The sequence below is a fragment of the Pantherophis guttatus genome, chromosome 17, assembly GCF_059756535.1.
Source record: "Pantherophis guttatus breed Tessera chromosome 17, ASM5975653v1, whole genome shotgun sequence".
NCBI lineage: Eukaryota > Metazoa > Chordata > Lepidosauria > Squamata > Colubridae > Pantherophis > Pantherophis guttatus.
The window spans coordinates 9,094,603-9,114,659 of record NC_142079.1 but is presented as its reverse complement, the minus strand read 5'-3'; the positions used below and the strand labels follow the sequence as shown (position 1 = coordinate 9,114,659).

General features: G+C 43.3%; 1 protein-coding gene across 1 annotated transcript in view; it reads left to right on the top strand.

Annotated features, from left to right (window-relative positions):
* TXNRD2 (thioredoxin reductase 2) overlaps nucleotides 1–20,057 on the top strand; it is a 43,920-nt gene that overhangs the window by 18,925 nt on the left and 4,938 nt on the right. Inside the window, exons 9-16 of the mRNA XM_060683840.2 lie at nucleotides 4,223–4,242; nucleotides 4,615–4,706; nucleotides 5,954–6,128; nucleotides 13,080–13,216; nucleotides 13,914–14,009; nucleotides 15,943–16,035; nucleotides 17,012–17,083; nucleotides 17,711–17,808. Of these exons, the coding sequence (XP_060539823.2) occupies nucleotides 4,223–4,242; nucleotides 4,615–4,706; nucleotides 5,954–6,128; nucleotides 13,080–13,216; nucleotides 13,914–14,009; nucleotides 15,943–16,035; nucleotides 17,012–17,083; nucleotides 17,711–17,808 (783 nt within the window). The remainder of the gene's footprint in view (nucleotides 1–4,222; nucleotides 4,243–4,614; nucleotides 4,707–5,953; nucleotides 6,129–13,079; nucleotides 13,217–13,913; nucleotides 14,010–15,942; nucleotides 16,036–17,011; nucleotides 17,084–17,710; nucleotides 17,809–20,057) is intronic.

Below are 20,057 nucleotides of genomic sequence, written 5' to 3'. Positions count from 1 at the left end.
CTGGGTTAAATGCACGAAGCAGGAATAGGGCTTCCCTTCCCTTCCCTTCCCATTTACTTTCTTTCCTTATTCCTTTCCCCAGTCGTTTTCCTCTCCTCTTCCTCCTCCTCCTCTTCTTCTTCATCTTATCCTCCTCCTCCTCTTTCCCCAACCCCACTCCCTCTCGCACTGATGATGTTACCTAATTGGATCATGAAACATCTGCAAGAAAACAGTCAAACAGAGGCCACCAAGGACCCCACAGTTCAACCCTGAGCTACAAATATTCTCTTCAAATATTCTCTTCTGAGCTACAAATATTCTATTAGTTGGGCTGGTGCCTAGTTACTCCTCCTCTTCTCCTCCTCCTCCTCCTCCTCCTCCTCCTCCTCCTCCTCCTCCTCCTCCTCCTCCTCCTCCTCCTCTTCTTCTTCTCCTCCTCCTCTCCTTCTCCTTCTCCTCCTCCTCTTCTTCTCCTCCTCCTCCTCCTCTTCTTCTCCTTTTCCTTTTCCTTCTCTTCTCCTTCTCCTTCTCCTTCTCCTTTTTCTCCTCCTTCTCCTCCTCCTCCTCCTCCTCCTCCTCCTCATTCTCCTCCTCCTCCTCCTCCTCCTCTTCTTCTCCTCCTCCTCCTCTTCTCCTTCTCCTTTTCCTTCTCCTCTCCTTCTCCTCCTCCTTCTCCTTCTCCTTTTTCTCCTCCTCCTCTTCCTCTTCCTCCTTCTCCTCCTCCTCCTCCTCCTCTCCTCCTCCTCCTCCTCTCTCCTCCTCCTCCTCCTCCTCCTCTTCTTCTTCTCCTCCTCCTCCTCTTCTCCTTTTCCTTCTCCTCTCCTTCTCCCTGGAATGACTGGACAGCCATTTGTCTGAAACAGTATGGAGTCTCCGGCTTAAGCAGTAGGGCTGGACTAGAAGACCTCTAAGGTCCCTTCCAGCTCTATTTTGAACTGAAAATAGTTCAGAGGCCCCTAGTGCGTCCCAAAGAAATCAGGCTCCCCGTCCTGTTAAGGTCTGTTTGCAAAAGAGCTAAACAAACAGTTTTTACGCCGCTGAGAGATTCCTGTGAAAATGGGCTCTGGCCCCATCTTCTTCTGTTGCATGTTGTAACAGTGTCATGCTAGAAGCTCCCTCTTATTTATGCTTTGCATTCTTCAGCTTTAGTCAAAATAAGCCCGAAGGGGTACAGTAGTAAGGCTGTAGTTTGACAAGGAAAGAGACGCTCGGAGTCTGCATTTAGGAACTCTTCCATCAAGGGGGGGGGGTCTTCCCTCCTCCCCTTTTCAGTCCTTTTTTGTTTAGTTTTTTTTTTAAAAAAAAATCTGTATGGATGGTTGCCTTGCAAATGGCCTGGCGTGTGGTTGATCAGTGGCTAGTTTGCAAGAGAGGGACTTCCTCCAAGCTTTGTGTGGTATGAAGGGTGTGTTGTGACCCAGGCCCAGTTCCAAAAAAACAAACAGATTTTATTAAAACATTCTCAGCGTTTTCTAGAATGCACAGGTACCTCGTGGTACCTCGCTCAATAGTAGTAACGGTGAGAGGGATCTTGGAGTCCTAGTGGATAATCATTTTTTTTTTTTAATTTGATTTATATGCCGCCCTTCTCCGGAGACTCAGGGCGGCTTACAAGGCGTTAAGCAATAGCCTTCATACTATTGTATATTTTATACAAAGTCAGCTTATTGCCCCCACAATCTGGGTCCTCATTTTACCTACCTTAGAAAGGATGGAAGGCTGAGTCAACCTTGAGCCTTGGCGAGATTCGAACCTGCAGTAATTGCAGGCAGCTGGTCTTAATAACAGCACTGTTAATAACAGTGCTGTTAAATATGAGCCAGCCGTGTGCAGCAGCTGCCAAAAAGGCCAACACAGTTCTAGGCTGCATCAACAGAGGGACAGAATCAAGATCACCTGAAGTGTTAATACCACTTTATAAGTCTTTGGTAAGGCCACACTTGGAATATTGTATTCAGTTTTGGTCGCCAGGATGTAAAAAAGATGTTGAGACTCTAAAAAGAGTGCAGAGAAGAGCAACAAAGAGGATTAAGGGACTGGAGGCTAAAACATACGAAGAACGGTTGCAGGAACTGGGCATGTCTAGTTTAATGAAAAGAAGGACCAGGGGAGACAGGATAGCAGTGTTTCAATATCTCAGGGGCTGCCCCAAAAAAGAAGGAGTCAAGCTATTTTCCAAAGCACCTGAAGGCAGAAGAAGAAGCAACAGAGGGAAACTGATCAAGGAGAGAAGCAACTTAGAACTAAGGAGAAACTTCCTGACAGTGAGAACATTTAATCGGTGGAACAACTTGCCTCCAGAAGTTGTGAATGCTCCAACACTGGAAGCTTTTAAAAAGATGTTGGATAACCATTTGTCTGAAGTGGTGTAGGGTTTCCTGCCTGGGCAGGGGGTTGGACTAGAAGACCTCCAAGGTCCCTTCCAAGCTCTGTACCAAGATCGATTGTTCTGCCGAACATTTCTCGTGGATGGCTTCAGATAAAATCCCCGCAGGCACATTCTTTCCTCTGTAAAGGATCTCCCTCGAGAAGCACATTGTTGCTCGCCTCCTCCTCCTCCTCCTCCTCCATCTCCGAAATGGAATGACATTATTAGTACCTGTAAGGATTAGCGGTGACATCGGCATTGTCTCGCCTGGCTCGGCCACCCGCGTTTTAAGTTTGTCTTCTGGAGGCGCTGTCACTTCGGCGCACGGCGCATTCTTTCCATTTTTTTTTTCTTTTGGCAAAGGGTGGGTGGGTGGGTGGGTGGGGGAGATCTCTGGGAAGGGGATGGGGGTTGGAATCCTGCTTGCAAATTATCCGTATTCAATGGGGGAGGATCAGGGATGGACTGTATCCAAACCTCACCTCCGTTTTTTTTACTTTTTTTTTTTTGCTGTCTTTTTTTTTTTAATGTTTTGTTTGCAAAAGGAATTCTTTCTCCTGCATTTGTCTCGTTTTCTTTCGCTCTTCTTCTTCTTCTTCTTTATTTTGACAGGCTTCAGCTTGCCCCAAGGTTTCAGATCTGGACGGTCCTTTTATCTAGGGTGGGGGGGGGGTCTGCCTGCCTTTGCATGTGCTCTTAATGGGTTGTTCTAGCATCCGATGTGATTTACCACCCCCACCCCCCTTTTTTTTTCTTTTAACCGTTTGGCTGCTGAAATTCTGGTTTGCCGAGTGGATTGCGGGTGGCCTAGAGGCGGAGCTCTTGCCTCACAATCAGGAGGTTGTGAGTTCGGTCCTAAGTAGAGGCAAATGTAGGGTCTCCGGGTTGGGCTAGATGACCGAGGTCCCTTCCAACTCTGATTAATCTGTTAAAATAGGTTTCAGAGAGGACTTTTTTTTTCCTGATGCTTGGATGGATCACGTGCCCTCAAGGACATACAATCATAGGGGCCTCAAGAGGTCTTCTAGTCCAACCTCAAGGCAAGAGAGCTTATGCCAGCGGTGTCTTCAAGAGAACAGCTTTTGAGGTTTTACAGATTAGCAGAGTTGGGAGGGACCTTGTAGGTCATCTAGTCTAACCCCCCCAGCCAAGCAGGAGACCCTACACCATTTCTGACAGATGACAGTCCAGTCTCTTCTTGAAAGCCTCCAGTGATGAAGCTCCCACAACTTCCAAAAGCAACTTCTGTTCCATTGGTTGATTGTTCTCAATGTCAGAAAATGTCTTCTTATTTCCAGGCTGAATCTCTCCTTGGTCAGCTTCCATCCATTATTCCTTGTCTGGCCTTCGGGTGCTTTTGGAAATAGCTTGAGGTGATACTGGAGAGCTAAGATGATCCTGGTTTCCAAGGCAGGCAAGCTGAGGTAGAACATAGAATCATAGGGCTGGAAGGGGCCTCAAGAGGTCATCTAGTCCAACCCCTTGCTCAAGGCAGGCGAGCTTATACCATCCAGTCAAATAGCTATCCGGTCTATTTTTGAAAACCTCCAGTGATGGAGCACCCTTCTTGGAGGCAAGTCGTTCCACTGATTAATCGTTCTAAGTGTGACTTTCTGATTTTTTGCTGGGCCTCATAGTAGAGCTGAAGTTAGACTTCACTTAGCAACTGTCTTACTTAGCATTGGAAATTTTGGGCTCAATGACGGTCATAAGTCGAGGACTACCTGGGCTTTGATCCCCTTCTGAAATTTAATAAAATCTGTTTGAAGAACAAGCAGCCAATTGTTTCAATTCTGGACCGTAGGCGCCAACATAATTTGATTTTTAATTTCTTTTTTTTTTTCTCTCTCTCTCTCTCTGTTCCTTCAACAGGTTGGTTGTGGGCGCCAGCTGTATCTTTTAAACTAAGCTGCATGATTGTGATGTTGTGGTGGCCTCCTGCCACTTAGACGGCTTGTGCCGTTTCCTGCACGTCGAAATTGTCGTTAAGCAGAGCACCACAAGAGATTTATTCAGTGGTTCGAAGACACACCTCCATTTGCAATTCCATCAGGCTATCATACCTTTTAAAATATGACACAGCCGGATTGTATATTTGTGTTGATTGTGCGGTTGGACCACCAGCCACATAAATTTAAAGCAGGGGTGAAATCCAACAGGTTCTGGAGAACTGGTAGCGGAAATTTTGAGCGGTTCAGAGAACCAATAACGGAAATTTTGAAAATGGAGCGGAATTATTTTTCCTTGATCCGGACGCTCGCTAGATGTTTCCCTCGAGTGCGCCGGCTTTCTCACCGGCCTCGGATTGGACGCTACCGTGATGATCAGGAGCATCCCGCTTCGAGGATTTGACCAGGTAGCTTCTCCCGCTTCTACAGGTAGTCCTCGACTTACAACAGTTCATTTAGTGACCGCTCAAAATTACAACGGCATTGGGAAAAAAAGGGACTTAAGGCCGTTTCCCACTCTTTATGACCATCGCAGCTTCCCCGCGATCGAATTTCAGACGCTTGGCAACTGGTTCATACTTACGACGGTTGCAGCGACCCCCGGGGGGATGGGTGTCACATGATCCCCTTTTGCGACCTTCAGACAAGCAAAGTCAAAGGGGAAGCCCGACTCACTTAACAACCATAATGCTGACTTAAAAACTGCATTGATTCACTTAACAGCTGTGGCAAAGAAGGGCGTTAAAGGGGGCAAAATTCACTTAAGAAATGTTTCGCCTAGCAATGGAAATTTGGGGCTCATGGTTGTAATTCGAGGACTGCCTGTAATCCGCTTTTGATCCCTCGTCGATCCTTTCCTGGCGTGCCATCACAGTGTGAGCAGAAGTCATCGGATCACCTGACTCATGGGCTGATTCACTACAGATAGTCCTCGACTTACGACAGTTCCTTTAGCGACCATTCAAAGTTACAACATCCCTGAAAAAAAGTGACTTAGGACCGTTTTTCACACGCCTAAGCATTGCAGCAATCCCCATGGGGTTGCATGATCAAAATTCAGAAAATTGGCAACTGACTTGTACTTATGACGGTTGCAGTGTCCCCGGAGGGGGGGTGTCCTGCGATCCCCTTTTTGTGACCTTCTGTCAAGCCAAGCCCATGGGGAAGCCAGATTCACTTAAGAACCAGGTGACTAGCTTAACAACGGCACTGATTTGCTTAACAACTGCAGAAAATGGGGCAAAGCTCACTTAAGAAATGTCTCGCTTTAGCGACCTAAATTTGGGGCTCCATTTTGGTCGTAAATCGAGGACTACCCGTATTAAGAAGTAGCATATATAAAACCACAGAAGAGTGGTGCGGTGGCCTAGAGGTGGAGCTCTCGCCTCACAGTCAGGAGGCTGTGAGTTCGATCCTAGGTAGAGACGCTGGGCATAATGAGAATAGATCTGAACAAAACTCCGCATTGGTGACAGGAAAGGCATCCGGCCAGTAAAACACTCAGCTCCATTCAGTTGCCCAGACTCCACCCCGCAAGGGATGATGGGGTCGTTAAAAGATGATGATGATATATAAACCACAGAGAGAGACACATACCCCTTGCCCTGAAGGCTTTCCACAGATTAAAACTCGTGTCACCATTGTCTCTTGTTAGCAAATGGCTAATCTGGTGACGAGCCACATGGAAGCATCCGGCACCCGGTTTCTAAAGAAATGCAGCCCAACTAAAATCAAGAAGCTAGACAACGGCCGGCTGCGGGTGACGTGGAAATACGCGGACTCCGGCAAAGAAAAATCGGATGAGTTCGATACGGTGATGTGGGCCGTAGGTAAGAACCTACCTGTAAAAACCGCTTCGCTCTGGGTCAGTGAAGTCAGCGCTTGCTAGCTTGAATTTCCGAATTGTGCTTTTGCATGAATGATCTCTTGGGTGCCGCACCCAGGTAGTTCTCAACTTACGGCCATTTGTGTAGTGACTGTTCAAAGATACGACGCTTGTATCTTTCCATTATATCAGGGTGGATTTGATTTAAATCGAGTCGATTTAAATCACAATTTAAACCATGATTTAAATCACTAGTAAAAAGGCTTGATTTAAATCAACTCGATTTAAATCATAATTTTGAAAGAGCCACTGTCATCTCTGCTACTCCTTTGACCCACTGTTGACTCACCGATAGTCCCAGTGTTGCAGAATATACAGCCTCCTGCTACATAACTAAGCTCCATTTCATGCTGAATAAACTAAATTATGTATGTATCTTAAATAGAAAACTATCTTACGATAGATTTTTACCCCAAAAGTTTTTTATTAAAATAAATTCGATTAAAATCAAAAAAATCCGATTTAAATCAAAAAAATCTGATTTTTTAATATTTTTTTTAAAAAAATCATTGGTTTTTATCCACCCTGCATTATATTTACTTGTTTCCTAGTATGATTTGATAGCTTATTAGTAACCTTGACTATCACTAAGTGTTGTATCTTTTTATTTTTGATGAACGTATTTTATTCTCCTTATGTACACTGAGAGCTTATGCTCCTAAGACAAATTCCTTGTGTGTCCAATCACACTTATTTGTTTGTTTGTTTGTTTGTTTGTTTATTTATTTATTTATTTATTTATTTATTTATTTCATTTATTAAATTTTTATACCACCCTTCTCCCGAAGGACTCAGGGCAGTGAACAGCCAAGGTTAAAATATATACAGTATGAATATTAAAATAATTTAAAAAATAATTAAATCCAATTTGGCTTCCCAACTTGGCCAATAAAGAATTCTGTTCTATTCTATTCTATTCCATTCCATTCCATTCCATTCCATTCCATTCCACATATTCTATTCTATTCTGTTCTATTCTATTCTATTCTATTCTATTCTATTCTATTCTATTCTATTCTATTCTATTCTATTCTATTCTATTCCATTCCATTCCATTCCATTCCATTCCATTCCATTCCACATATTCTATTCTATTCTATTCTATTCTATTCTATTCTATTCTATTCTATTCTATTCTATTCTATTCTATTCTATTCCATTCCACATATTCTATTCTATTCTATTCTATTCTATTCTATTCTATTCTATTCTATTCTATTCTATTCTATTCTATTCTATTCTATTCTATTCTATTCTATTCCATTCCATTCCATTCCATTCCATTCCATTCTTAGCTGCCCTCCCCAAATCATTGCCTTGCCTTGATTCTCTTCTAGCTTCCCCCACCAGATGTTATAGCTTGGGAGATACGTGTCAGCTTACTTACTCATTCCCTGCGAGGCTACAGTCTGCAGGAGCCCTTAGCTTACCCTGGAATGCAAACACAACCAATGTTTTCAGATTCCACCAGAAACTCTTTTTTTTATTTTTTGCTCATTAGCAAGGAGTTTTTCATTCCAGACGTCGGGGGGGGGGGCATTAAGCAAACCAGCTTCCCATCCCTGCTTGCTTCAAATCCAGAGCTAAAGTCTAAGCACTCCACCCCCAAGGGACTTAAGGATTATGTCGGTTAAGGGCTAAAGCCGCCTAATTGATGTGGGATTCCCTCTTGGTTTTGTTTGTCTTGGTGTTTTAATTCTCTCTCCACACATCAACTGCCAGGTGTCTTGCGCTAACAGACCGGGGAAACTGGGAAAGCATTTCCTGCCTCCAGATGTGTCCGTCACAAACCTTGAGTGAAAAGGGACAGCTTGCTGAGAGTGGTGGAGATAGGACTCCCTGCTGAGCCTCCTTAAGCCACTTCGACAACAAACCTCGGGAGTTGAAACTGGGCTCCGTAAATCGAGGTTTGGAGTCTCCTTCTGTAGAGTTTACGCAATGCTACCAGGCTGATAAGCTTCATGCTTTGTGGCATTTGAAGAGAAGGGCTTGTTTTCAAGGAGCTTACGACCCTGAGCAGATCTGAAGAGCAGGCATGGAGATGTCGGGCTGATTGATTGAATCATTGAATGATTGATCACGTTCTACCAAGTTGGCGTTGACTCTTGGCAAACACTTAGCAATAGCGATAGCCCTTAGACTTATATACTGCTTCACAGTGCCTTTCCAGCCCTCTCTAAGCGGTTTACAGAGTCAGCCTCTTGCTCCCCAACAATCTGGGTCCTCTTTTTACCCACTGCGGAAGGATGGAAGGCGGAGTCAACCTTGAGCCGGTCAGGATCAAACTGCTGGCAGTGGGCAGAATTAGCCTGAAATACTGCATTCTAACCACAAGGAAGGAAGGAAGGAAGGAAGGAAGGAAGGAAGGAAGGAAGGAAGGAAGGAAGGAAGGAAAAGAGTAATAGCCCTTAGACTTATATACTGCTTCACAGTGCTTTCCAGCCCTCTCTAAGCGGTTTACAGAGTCAGCCTCTTACTCCCCAACAATCTGGGTCCTCTTTTTACCCACTGCGGAAGGATGGAAGGCGGAGTCAACCTTGAGCCGGTCAGGATCAAACTGCTGGCAGTGGGCAGAATTAGTCTGAAATACTGCATTCTAACCACAAGGAAGGAAAGGAAGGAAGGAAGGAAGGAAGGAAGGAAGGAAGGAAGGAAGGAAGGAAGGAAGGAAGGAAGGAAGGAAGGAAGGAAGGAAGGAAAAGAGTAATAGCCCTTAGACTTATATACTGCTTCACAGTGCTTTCCAGCCCTCTCTAAGCGGTTTACAGAGTCAGCCTCTTGCTCCCCAACAATCTGGGTCCTCTTTTTACCCACTGCGGAAGGATGGAAGGCGGAGTCAACCTTGAGCCGGTCAGGATCAAACTGCTGGCAGTGGGCAGAATTAGCCTGAAATACTGCATTCTAACCACAAGGAAGGAAGGAAGGAAGGAAGGAAGGAAGGAAGGAAGGAAGGAAGGAAGGAAGGAAGGAAGGAAGGAAGGAAGGAAGGAAAAGAGTAATAGCCCTTAGACTTATATACTGCTTCACAGTGCTTTCCAGCCCTCTCTAAGCGGTTTACAGAGTCAGCCTCTTGCTCCCAACACTCTGGGTCCTCGTTTTATCCACTGTGGAAGGATGGAAGGCGGAGTCAACCTTGAGCCGGTCAGGATCAAACTGCTGGCAGTGGGCAGAATTAGCCTGAAATACTGCATTCTAACCACAAGGAAGGAAGGAAGGAAGGAAGGAAGGAAGGAAGGAAGGAAGGAAGGAAGGAAGGAAGGAAGGAAGGAAATAGCATTAGCAATAGCAATAGCACTTAGACTTATATACCACTTTATAGTGCTTTACAGCCCTCTCTAAGCGGTTTACAAAGTCAACCTCCTGCCCCCAACAATTCATGCCTTGGTAACTTGGAATGTTCAAGTTCCATGCACTTGGAATGCTGCATCCAGTTTTGGTCGCCACAATGTAAGAAAGATGTTGAGACTCTAGAAAGAGTGCAGAGAAGAGCAACAAAGATGATTAGGGGACTGGAGGCTAAAACATATGAAGAACGGTTGCTGGAACTAGTTTAATGAAGAGAAGGACTAGGGGAGACATGATAGCAGTTCTTCCGAACTATTTAAAACTTCTCAGGGGTGGCCCCAAAGAAGAAGGAGTCAAGCTATTCTCCAAAGCACCTGAAGGCAGGGCAAGAAGCAATGGGTGGAAACTCATCAAGGAGAGAAGCAAGTTAGAACTAAGAAGAAGTTTCCTGACAGTTAGAACAATTAATCAGTGGAACGACTTGCTTCCAGAAGTTGTGAATGCTCCAACACTGGAAGTTTTTAAGAAGATGTTGGATAACCATTGGTCTGAAGTGTTGTAGGGTTTCCTGCCTGAGCAGGGGGTTGGACTAGAAGACCTCCAAGGTCCCTTCCAACTCTGCTATTCTATTCTATTCTATTCTATTCTATTCTATTCTATTCTATTCTATTCTATTCTATTCTACTCTACTCTACTCTACTCTACTCTACTCTACTCTACTCTACTCTACTCTACTCTACTCTACTCTACTCTACTCTACTCTACTCTACTCTATTTTCTGTTCCATTCCTTACCATACCATTCTATTCTATTCTAAATGGGAAACTCAAAAATCCCCCTCATCCTCTTAGCTGCCCGTTGGCTATCTTCTTCGCAGACCCAAACCCACCCACCCCCCGCCCGAACTGTGGTAGGAAGTTGTTTCACATCCGAGCTGAGATAAGCTTTGTGATTATTTTGGTGGCTGATAGCATCGAGGACAAAGAAAAGAAGAGCATCCTTTGTGAGAAAGGACAGGCAGATAACCGAGTGCCGAAAGGACCCATCAGTGCTTCCAAAGGAAATATCCGTTCTCCGCCTGAAATGAACCCACAAAGGTCTCCGGCCAGCCATTCAGATGGGGCACTGTTGTTTTCTTTTGGAGTTTGGCTCTGGGTGTGTGGCTGTGTAGATGCTGGGTTTTTTGACAGATGTGCTCTCCACCTGTGTTGTTTGTTTATCAATCATACAATCCTTGGCCTCCCCCACCCCACCCGGCTTAATAGTTTCTTGCATTGACATCCAAGATTCCCCCCACAAAAAAATTATAAGATTGGAGCAAAGCAATCCTGGCTAATAGATTTCAATCAACCAATCAATCTTTTACAGATAGATAGATAGATAGGTAGATAGATAGATAGATAGATAGATAGATAGATAGATAGATAGATAGATAGATAGATAGATAGATAGATAGATAGATAGATATAGGGCTGCAGAAAAATCTTGGTTACGTAGGAAAAACCTGGCTAAAAGAAAAACATATATATATATAAAGTTTTATATTTTTTTATTTTTCAAATCTTTCCTTAAACAGTGTGTCATCTGCGTTCAAATATCTCTGTGCACCAACCTTCAACATTTACAACATCATTCACATCAATATTAATTCTCTAATCTTAAAATTATTATAGTACATTAAACAATTAAGCATTATAAGCCTGTTCATTTTTCCTTTTAACATGTCTTCTAGTAAAAATACAATAATAATAACATTACGCATAATTATCCTCATCATGATACTAACAATTATCTTATTTATACCTCTATCTTAACATATTTTCTATTCTTCTTTAATCTTCTCCTTTTATTTCCAGTTTCCCTTTTTACTCTCTAACCATCGATAGAATACTTCCCGTATCATATAATATTCAGTTTGTTCTTTCTCCTTAATTGCTAATGTTAGTCTGTTCATTTCTCCACATTCTAATGTTTTCCTAATCCTCTTCTCCTCAATAAGAATCTCTTCACTTTTCCAATGTTGTGCAAACACAATTCTAGCTGCAGTTTAAACATGGATAATTAAATAAGTATTCTCTTTGTTATAACTTTCGGGTAGAATCCCCAGCAAAAATATTTCTGGTTTTAGCTCAATGCGTTGTTTTGTCATATTTTCCAACCGTGTCTTTATTTTTGTCCAATATAACCAATCAATCTCCTGATTTTGGTCATTGTTCCACAAGTAACTGGCAGTGGCGTTCTATGAGATTGTCTCTCCCACACACACACACACAAATATACAACTAATATTATTGTTGTGAGATTTATGTCCTGCCTCTATTCTGTATAACCCAGGGTAGTGTATATCATGTTTTCAGTTAGCCTTGACTTTGCTGGTACGTAGGTCAAGTTAAGTTGAGTTCCAGATTGATGGGATGCAATCGATTTTAATGGATGACTCCATCTCCAGTTTAATTGTGTTAGTTTTAAAGGGATGTGTTGTTTTTCTTTTGGAGTTTTGATTAATGGATTTTCAATGCTGCCCAGAGTCACAATGGACTTGGGCGGCCGTATAAATGTCTTAGATAAATAAACGTCTTAAATGGCGATATTATTGTAAAATTAGAAATAACAATCTATAGAGCCATTGGTAGTGATGGTATCGCCGTTACTTTGCAAGTTATTCCGTTTCCTTCTTTTCTCGTGGTAGTTCTGGTTGTAACAAGTAAGTAAGTGTGTAAAATTTGCAGCCTTGCTAATTTATCCGATTGCTGTTGGGGTTTAACCATATTTCTATCTCTCTCTGTCTCTCTCCTTCCCCTTCTCCTCCTCCTCTTCTTCCTCCTCCTCTGCCTTCTCCTTTCCTCTTCCTCCTCCTCCTTCTCCTTTAACTCCTCCTCCTCTTCCTGGTTCTCCTCCATCTCCTCCTTTTCCTCTTTCTCCTCTTCCTTCTTCTACTCCTCTTCCTGCTTTTCCTTCTTCTACTACTCCTCCTTCTCTGCCTTCTCTTTCTACTCTTCCTCTTTTTCTTCCTCCTGCTTCTCCTCCTCCTTTTAACTCCTCCTGCTTCTCCTCCTCCTCCTTTTCCTCTTTCTCCTCTTCCTTCTCCTTCTACTCCTCTTCCTGCTTTTCCTTCTTCTACTCCTCCTACTCCTCTGCCTTCTCTTTCTACTCTTCCTCTTCTTCTTCCTCCTCCTGCTTCTCCTCCTCCTTTTAACTCCTCCTGCTTCTCCTCCTCCTCCTTTTCCTCTTTCTCCTCTTCCTTCTCCTTCTACTCCTCTTCCTGCTTTTCCTTCTTCTACTCCTCCTCCTCCTCTGCCTTCTCCTTCTGCTCTTCTTCCTGCTTTTCCTTCTTCAACTCCTTCTTCTACTCCTACTCTGCCTTCTCTGCCTTCTCCTTCTACTCATCTTTCTGCTTCTCCTTCTACTCCTCCTCCTCTGCCTTCTCTTTCTACTCCTCTTCCTCTTCTTCTTCTTCCTCCTGCTTCTCCTCCTCCTCCTTTAACTCCTCCTCCCCCTCTTCCACCTCCTCCTCCTCCTCTTCCTCCTGCTTCTTCTCCTCCTCTTTCCCTCCTCCTCCTCTCCTGTCCCCTTCCTCTTTTCCTTTCCTCTCCTTTCTGCTTCCCTAAAGGCCGAGCTCCAGACACTGCAGCCCTTAAACTGGATCGTGTGGGTGTGAAAATCAATCCTGAAACGGGGAAAATCCTTGTCGATCCAGCAGAAGTCACTTCAACCCGCCATATTTGTGCAATTGGGGACATCACTGAGGTATAAACACTTCGAATGTCCCAGGAAATTTTCCTTCAAGAGAGAGAGCACCAAGGACCCCACAGTCCAACCCTTCTCTTCTATTAAAAGAGATCTTCCTCTTTTAATCTTCTCATTAATCTTCTCGTCTGTTAAAAACCTATTTATTCCACAGACAGGAGTGACGTTTGAGAGATCATAACAACAAGGCATATCAGATCATTGCTGACATACGACGTAAATTGGCCTGAATAGTCCCATATTGCAATATTTGCCTAAGGCCATTGTCAGAGTGAGGGACATCCTTTTTGCCTTTCCTCTGTAGGGTCACGGGTTTTTGTTTTTTTTTAAAGAATCATCTTTTAACGATCCCATAATCCCTTGCAGGGTGGAGTGCGGGCAACTGAATGGAGCTAGCAGAGTGTTTTCATGGCCGGATCCCCTTCCTGTTGCCAGTGCGGAGTTCTGTTCAGTGGATATATTCCGAGTATGCCCAGAAATATCTCGATCCTCTACCTAGGATCGATTACCTAGAATTTTTTTTTTTTTTTTTTAAAAAGAATGGACCCTGGGAAATGAATTTAGAAAAGGGAAGTCCTAAAATGACAAATAGTTAACCAAAACGGATGGGGAAACCTTGGGACGTTGATTCGTCCTCGCTGCTTCTTTAAAGAAATCTTGTAAAATATATCTTCTAATGTTCTCATTCCTTTTAAAGGGCCGCCCTGAACTAACGCCCACCGCAATCGCTTCAGGAAAGTTGTTGGCTTGGCGGTTGTTCGGCCTCTCTTCCGAACTCATGGATTACGACAATGTGAGTAGGGTTTGGTTTTGTTGACAAAATGGCGGCTCTGGTGGGCATGAAGCGTTCCCTTCATTTTGGGGGTGAAAATAATTTGTTATTATTATTAAAAAGGATCCCTAAGTAGTCCTTGACTTAAAACAGTTCGTTTATGTTCTGATCTAGGCTCCCTTAAAAAGCAGGAAGCAGAGTCTTGGTCCCGGCAAAACCTCTTTTATTTACACAACTGTGAATTCCTTTCATTCACAGTCAGCAAGGCCTGTCCAAACAGTCTTTCAGAGGAATATTTATCAACACAGACCTTATCTCGCTTGGCAAGTTGCCACATCAGTGGTAGGTTGCTCCCGGTTTTGTCCGGTTCTTGTGAACCAGTAGTAAAAGTGGCGGGAGGCTCTGCCCGGATGTCATTGTTTACTATCGTTGCAAACTGGTAGTAAAGGTAAATAGAACCCACCCCTCTGCCACATAACTAGTTTCCAAACGCAGTACAAGGCAAAACTTGGCACAGAGTCTCTTAGAGTCACGAACAGAACTTTCCACTCTTGAAACGACCGAACGAACGAATTGTTTCCTGCAAAAGACCTCTCCCCATTCGCTCCTCTTTTGTTTCCTAGGGGAGGGGCCAATCCCCTCCAAGGTGTGGCTTTACTCCCAAGTCGACCCTGCTTTCCGAGTTGTTCTTGCCTTCTGGCACCTCTGCGCACGCGCACAATGGGAACGGGCTCCAGCTGTTCCTCTGCCTCACTGCTGTCTAGCTCCCTCTCTACCTCCGATGCAGAACCCTCGTCCGAGCTTTCCCCAGCCCCCAGGACTGGCCCACGTTCCTCCCCAACCTCCTTACTGTCTGACTCTACTGCCAGATCCACTGGCTGCCACCAGGCCACAACAGTTTAGTGACCATTCAAAGTTACAAGGGCACTTGTTCAGTGGTGGGTTGCCCCCAGTTCAGACCGGTTCACAAGAACCGGTAGTAAAACTGGCGGGAGGCTCCGCCCACCGACCCGGACATCATCATAGGTGATATGCGCACGTGCGCTTCCGATGTAAACCGGTAGTAAAGGTAAGTAGAATTCACCCCTGCACTTGTTGTTGTTTTGATTTGCTTTTCCGTTTCTCTCTCTTTAGTTTCTTTTTTTTTTTTTTTTGACTAGAAGTTAGGTAGGATAGAAAGAAAATGGTTTTTAGTAAAAGGTGATAGGATTGAAAGCTAGAATAAGTGATAGAAATGAGAGAAAGGGAAATGTTAGTGTATACACTTTTATATAATAAAGCAAAAGTAACAATAAGAGAAAATATGGAATCATTGAGTAACGACAGATTGCAATTTATTATAATTGTGTATTATGAGTAAAAACATAAAAGTTGGTTGAATTTAATAACTATGATTAGTTTTACTAGTTTTATTTGTATTAGAATGTATGACGTTCAGGTGCCACATGGTTCACGCATTGATTTGATATGTTTGTAAAAAATAAAAAACTTAATTAAAAAAAAAAGTTACAACGGCACTGAAAAAAGTGATTTATGACCATTTTTCATATTTACTACCGTTGCAACCTCCCCATGGGCCACACGATCAATATTCAGATACTTGGCAAACTGATTCATATTTATGACGGTTGCAGGGTCCCCCGGGGGGGGGGTTGTCATGTGACCTTCTGACAAGCAAAGTCAAGGGGGAAGCCAGATTCACTTAACAACCGTGTTACCAACTTAACAGCAGCAGTGATTTGCTTAACGACAGAGGCAAGAATGGTTGTGAAATGGGACAAAATTCTCTTCTCAACAGTCTTGTTTAGTAATGGAAAGTTTTGGGCTCGATTGTGATCGAAATTTGAGGATTACCAGTATCTGGAAATAATAGATCCTGCAGGCTCATGTTGCTGAAAAGACCCAACCTCTATGGCTTAATGACTGATGGTGTGGCTTCACCTTCCACCTATAGGTACCTACAACAGTGTTCACCCCTCTAGAATATGGTAGCGTTGGCATCTCAGAAGAAATTGCTGTCCACCGATATGGTCCAGATAACATCGAGGTAGGTGGTATGTTTTCTACTTTATGCTATTCAGCCTTTGGGGGTGAACCAAATTTTTAGAAGCTGGTTAGGTAAGATCCAGAAAAGGTGGTAGACACTTTGAGAGTGGGCTTATGGCAGGCAAAATCTTCTATATACATAAAAATGGCTGTGTGTGTATGTGCGTGTGTATATGTTCCAGCATAACTCTAGAACGCCTGGAACAATTTCAACCAAATTTGGTACACAGATGACTTACTATCTGGAGAAAAATATACTGTGGGGGTAAGACACCCCTAGCATCCCGGGGGAGGGGTTTGTATGTATGTTCCAGCATAATTATGGAACGCCTGGAACAATTTCAACCAAATGTGGTACACAGATGACTTACTATCTGGAAAAAAATACTGTGGGGGTAAGACACCCCTAATACCCCTCAGGGTGTGTGTGTGTCTGTGTGTGTGTGTTCCAGCATAACTCTGGAACACCTGGGGCACTGAAATGAAAAGAAATGAATTATATCTATAGTGTCAATTCACAGTACTTTTGACAGTGATAGTGTGCATTTTGGATTCAAGTTCTCTTAAGATACAGCCTGTTGTGCCTTAAAATGGCTTCTACTGTACAGCACAGTGGAGTTGCCATGGTAACGGCTTCACAGTACTCCACAAGGGGGTTCCCTCTGGTAAGGGAGATTGGGATAAATAAATACCTGGGCAACGGCGGGTTATCAGCTAGTATTTCTATAGAGTTCTACTGGTGGGATAAAGTAGAAAGAGACAGAGAGAGATTGAAGCAGAGATTGACAGAAGCAGAGAGAGAGACTGAGGGAGAGAAAAGAGAGAGAGAGAGATTGAGAGACAGAAAACTGAGAGAGACAGACAGACAGAGATTGAGAGACAGCAAGCGCAATTCAGACTTGCAAATTTCTGTTATTATTCCCAATCTCAATGCAACTATTTTTAGCCTTTGTGATGGAATAACAAACTCTTTTCAGGTATACCACGCCTTTTATAAACCCTTGGAATTTGTTGTGGCCGAAAGAGATGCTACTCAGTGTTACATAAAAGTAAGTTGGCCTTCGTAATGTTTCCTTCGGTTCAAGGAGCTTACAATCTCTATCAGAAACCCTGGGGGTGTCGCACGTACAAGGGTTTTTTTTAAAAAAAAAAAACATAAAACACCTTTTTCTTTTTTTATTTATTTAATTTATTTAGAAAATTTATATTGCTGCCTACTCACGCATGGTGACTCATGGTGACCCTTCCATCTTCCCTCCTCCTCAAAGGAGAAAAATATTCTTTTCTTTTCTCTTCCCTTCCCTTCCCTTCCCTTCCCTTCCCTTCCCTTTTTTTCTTCCCTTCCCTTCCCTTCTTTTCTTTTCTCTTCCCTTCCCTTCTCTTCCCTTCTCTTCTCTTCCCTTCCCTTCCCTTCCTTTCCCTTCCTTTCTCTTTTTTCTTCTCTTCGCTTCCCTTCCCTTCTCTTTTTTTCTTTTCTTTTCTTCCCTTCCCTTCCCTTCTCTTCTCGTCTCATCTTGTCTCGTCTCGTCTAGTGTTTCTGTTCTGTTCTGTTTCTGTACTACTCTACTCTACTCTACTCTGTTTCTGTTTCACTCTACTCTACTCTACTCTACTCTACTAATTCTCTCTAATCCTGGCTAGTTACCAACTCCCTGTTCTTCGTGAATTCTTTGCAGATGGTGTGCCTGCGTGAAAAAGACCAGCGAATCCTGGGCCTTCATTTCGTTGGCCCAAATGCTGGCGAAGTGATCCAAGGCTTCGCTCTTGGAATCAAGTAAGTTTAAAGCATGTCAGCCCCATACCCTAGCCTCTCCCTAGCCCCCCCCCACACACACACCTTAGCCTCCCCCTTCCCCGTCTGCCTTGTTTCTTAAACCTGCTCTTTTAAGTCTCTCCAAGATAATAATAAAAAAAGATAGCGATTGCCATTTTAGTCGGACTAAAATAATATCCAGTGTTTGGGGATTCTTTTATGTTCTTTATTTCCTCTAGTTTGATGACAAATACAGGCATCCTTTATTAATGAAAGCGCAGTTTAGGAAGGGACATATCGGCTTTTGGTTTTTATGTTGACGAAATAGATTTCTTGGCTCTGTCTTTTTTGATCCCTTCCTTCTTCTGCAAAAAAATAATAATAATAATGAAAAATTAGCTTTGCAGTCCAGCTGTTGCTGACTCTTCAACAAAGGGGAAAGGGGTTTCCTGGTGTTTTTTCTTTTTCTTCTTCTTCTTCTTTCCTATTCTCGGGATAATTAACGATCGTTCAAAAGCTTTTCTTTAAAAGAGAGAGGACTAAAACCTTGTTTTGATTACGTTTCTCTCTTTGACAAAGAGGGGATCATTAGAGCTTTGGAGAGGGGGGGGGAAATTTCAAGGATTTTTTTCTCCGCTCTTCAGATGTTTCCCTATTTTTTATTTTATTTTTTATTTTTGGTCCATGGTCTCCCAGTCCTGCCCAAAAGACTGTATCAAGTTACTTGAAAACTTCAGATTGGATAGAATACAATTTATTTTTGCTCTGTGGGTGTAGGTTTGTGTATTCGGGTGTGTTTCTGCGGGCCTTCCTTTTTTTATTGCCAACGCTAACCTCTGGTGTTTGGCCAGAATAGACCTTAAAATGGGATTCAGCCGGTTCAGACAGATTCAGGTAAACCAGATGCTAATTTTACATCTGGTTCAGGAGTGGGTTCTAAATTTTTTTACTACCGATTCTGTGGACGTGGCTTTTTTTTTTTTTTACTTTTAAAACCATTTTTTCTACAACCTCTTCGGCGAAGAGGTTGTTAAAAAATGTTTTCAAAAGGCTCTGATGATCCCAGCTGAGTTGCCTGATAGGCAGAGGCTGTTTTTCTTTTAAAAGCCTCTGTCGATCAGGCAACTCAGTTTGGATCGGCAGAGGCATTTAAAAGAAAAAAAGCCTCTGCCGATAAGGCAACTCAGCTTGGATCCTCAGAGGCTTTTAAAAACATTTTTTCTACAACCTCTGAAGAGGTTGTAGAAAAAATGCTTTTAAAAATTAAAAAAAACAAGCCTCTGATGATTGCGCGGCTCAGCTGGGCATGGGGGGGGGCAGGGATTTTTGCTACCAGTTCTCCGAACCACCCGCTTCCATCGCTACCGGATTGGGTGATCCGGTCCGAACCGGGAGCATTTCACCCCTGGGTTGGCCTTTTCTCCAAAGCACCTGAGGACAAGAAAAGAAGTAACAGGTGGAAAGTTATCAAAGAGAGATCATACCCAGAACTCAAGCAACGAATCAGCGAACACCTAGGAGCAAACCAAGTAATAACCAAAAGCCAACACGGGTTTGTCAAAAACAGATCATGCCAGACTAATCTTATTGCATTCTTTGACAAAGTGACAAAATTAGTGGACCAGAGGAATACCGTCGATATAATTTGCTTGGACTTCAGTAAGGCATTTGATAAAGTAGACCATAACCTACTACTAGATAAAGTAGAAAAATGTGGGTTAGACAGCATCACCACCAGATGGATTTGTAAGTGGCTGACCATCCGCACTCAACATGTAGTCCTCAACGGAACTGCATCTACATGGAGGGAAGTATGCAGTGGGGTACCCCAAGGCTCTGTTTTAGGCTCAGTACTCTTCAACATCTTCATTAATGACTTGGACGAGGGGGTATATGGGGAACTCATCAAATTTGAAGATGACACCAAGTTGCCAGGAATAGCCAACACTCCAGAAGATAGGCTCAAGATACAGAAGGATCTTGATAGACTTGAACATTGGCCACTAACAGTGGTCTAAGGCACCCTGTTATTAAGACCAGCTGCCTGCAATTACTGCAGGTTTGAATCTCGCCAAGGCTCAAGGTTGACTCAGCCTTCCATCCTTTCTAAGGTGGGTAAAATGAGGAGACGGTTTGTGGGGGCAATAAGCTGACTTTGTATAAATATACAAAAGAATGAAGGCTATTGCTTAACGCATTGTAAGCCGCCCTGAGTCTCCGGAGAAGGGCGGCATATAAATCAAATTAAAAAAAAAAAAAAAACTATCTAA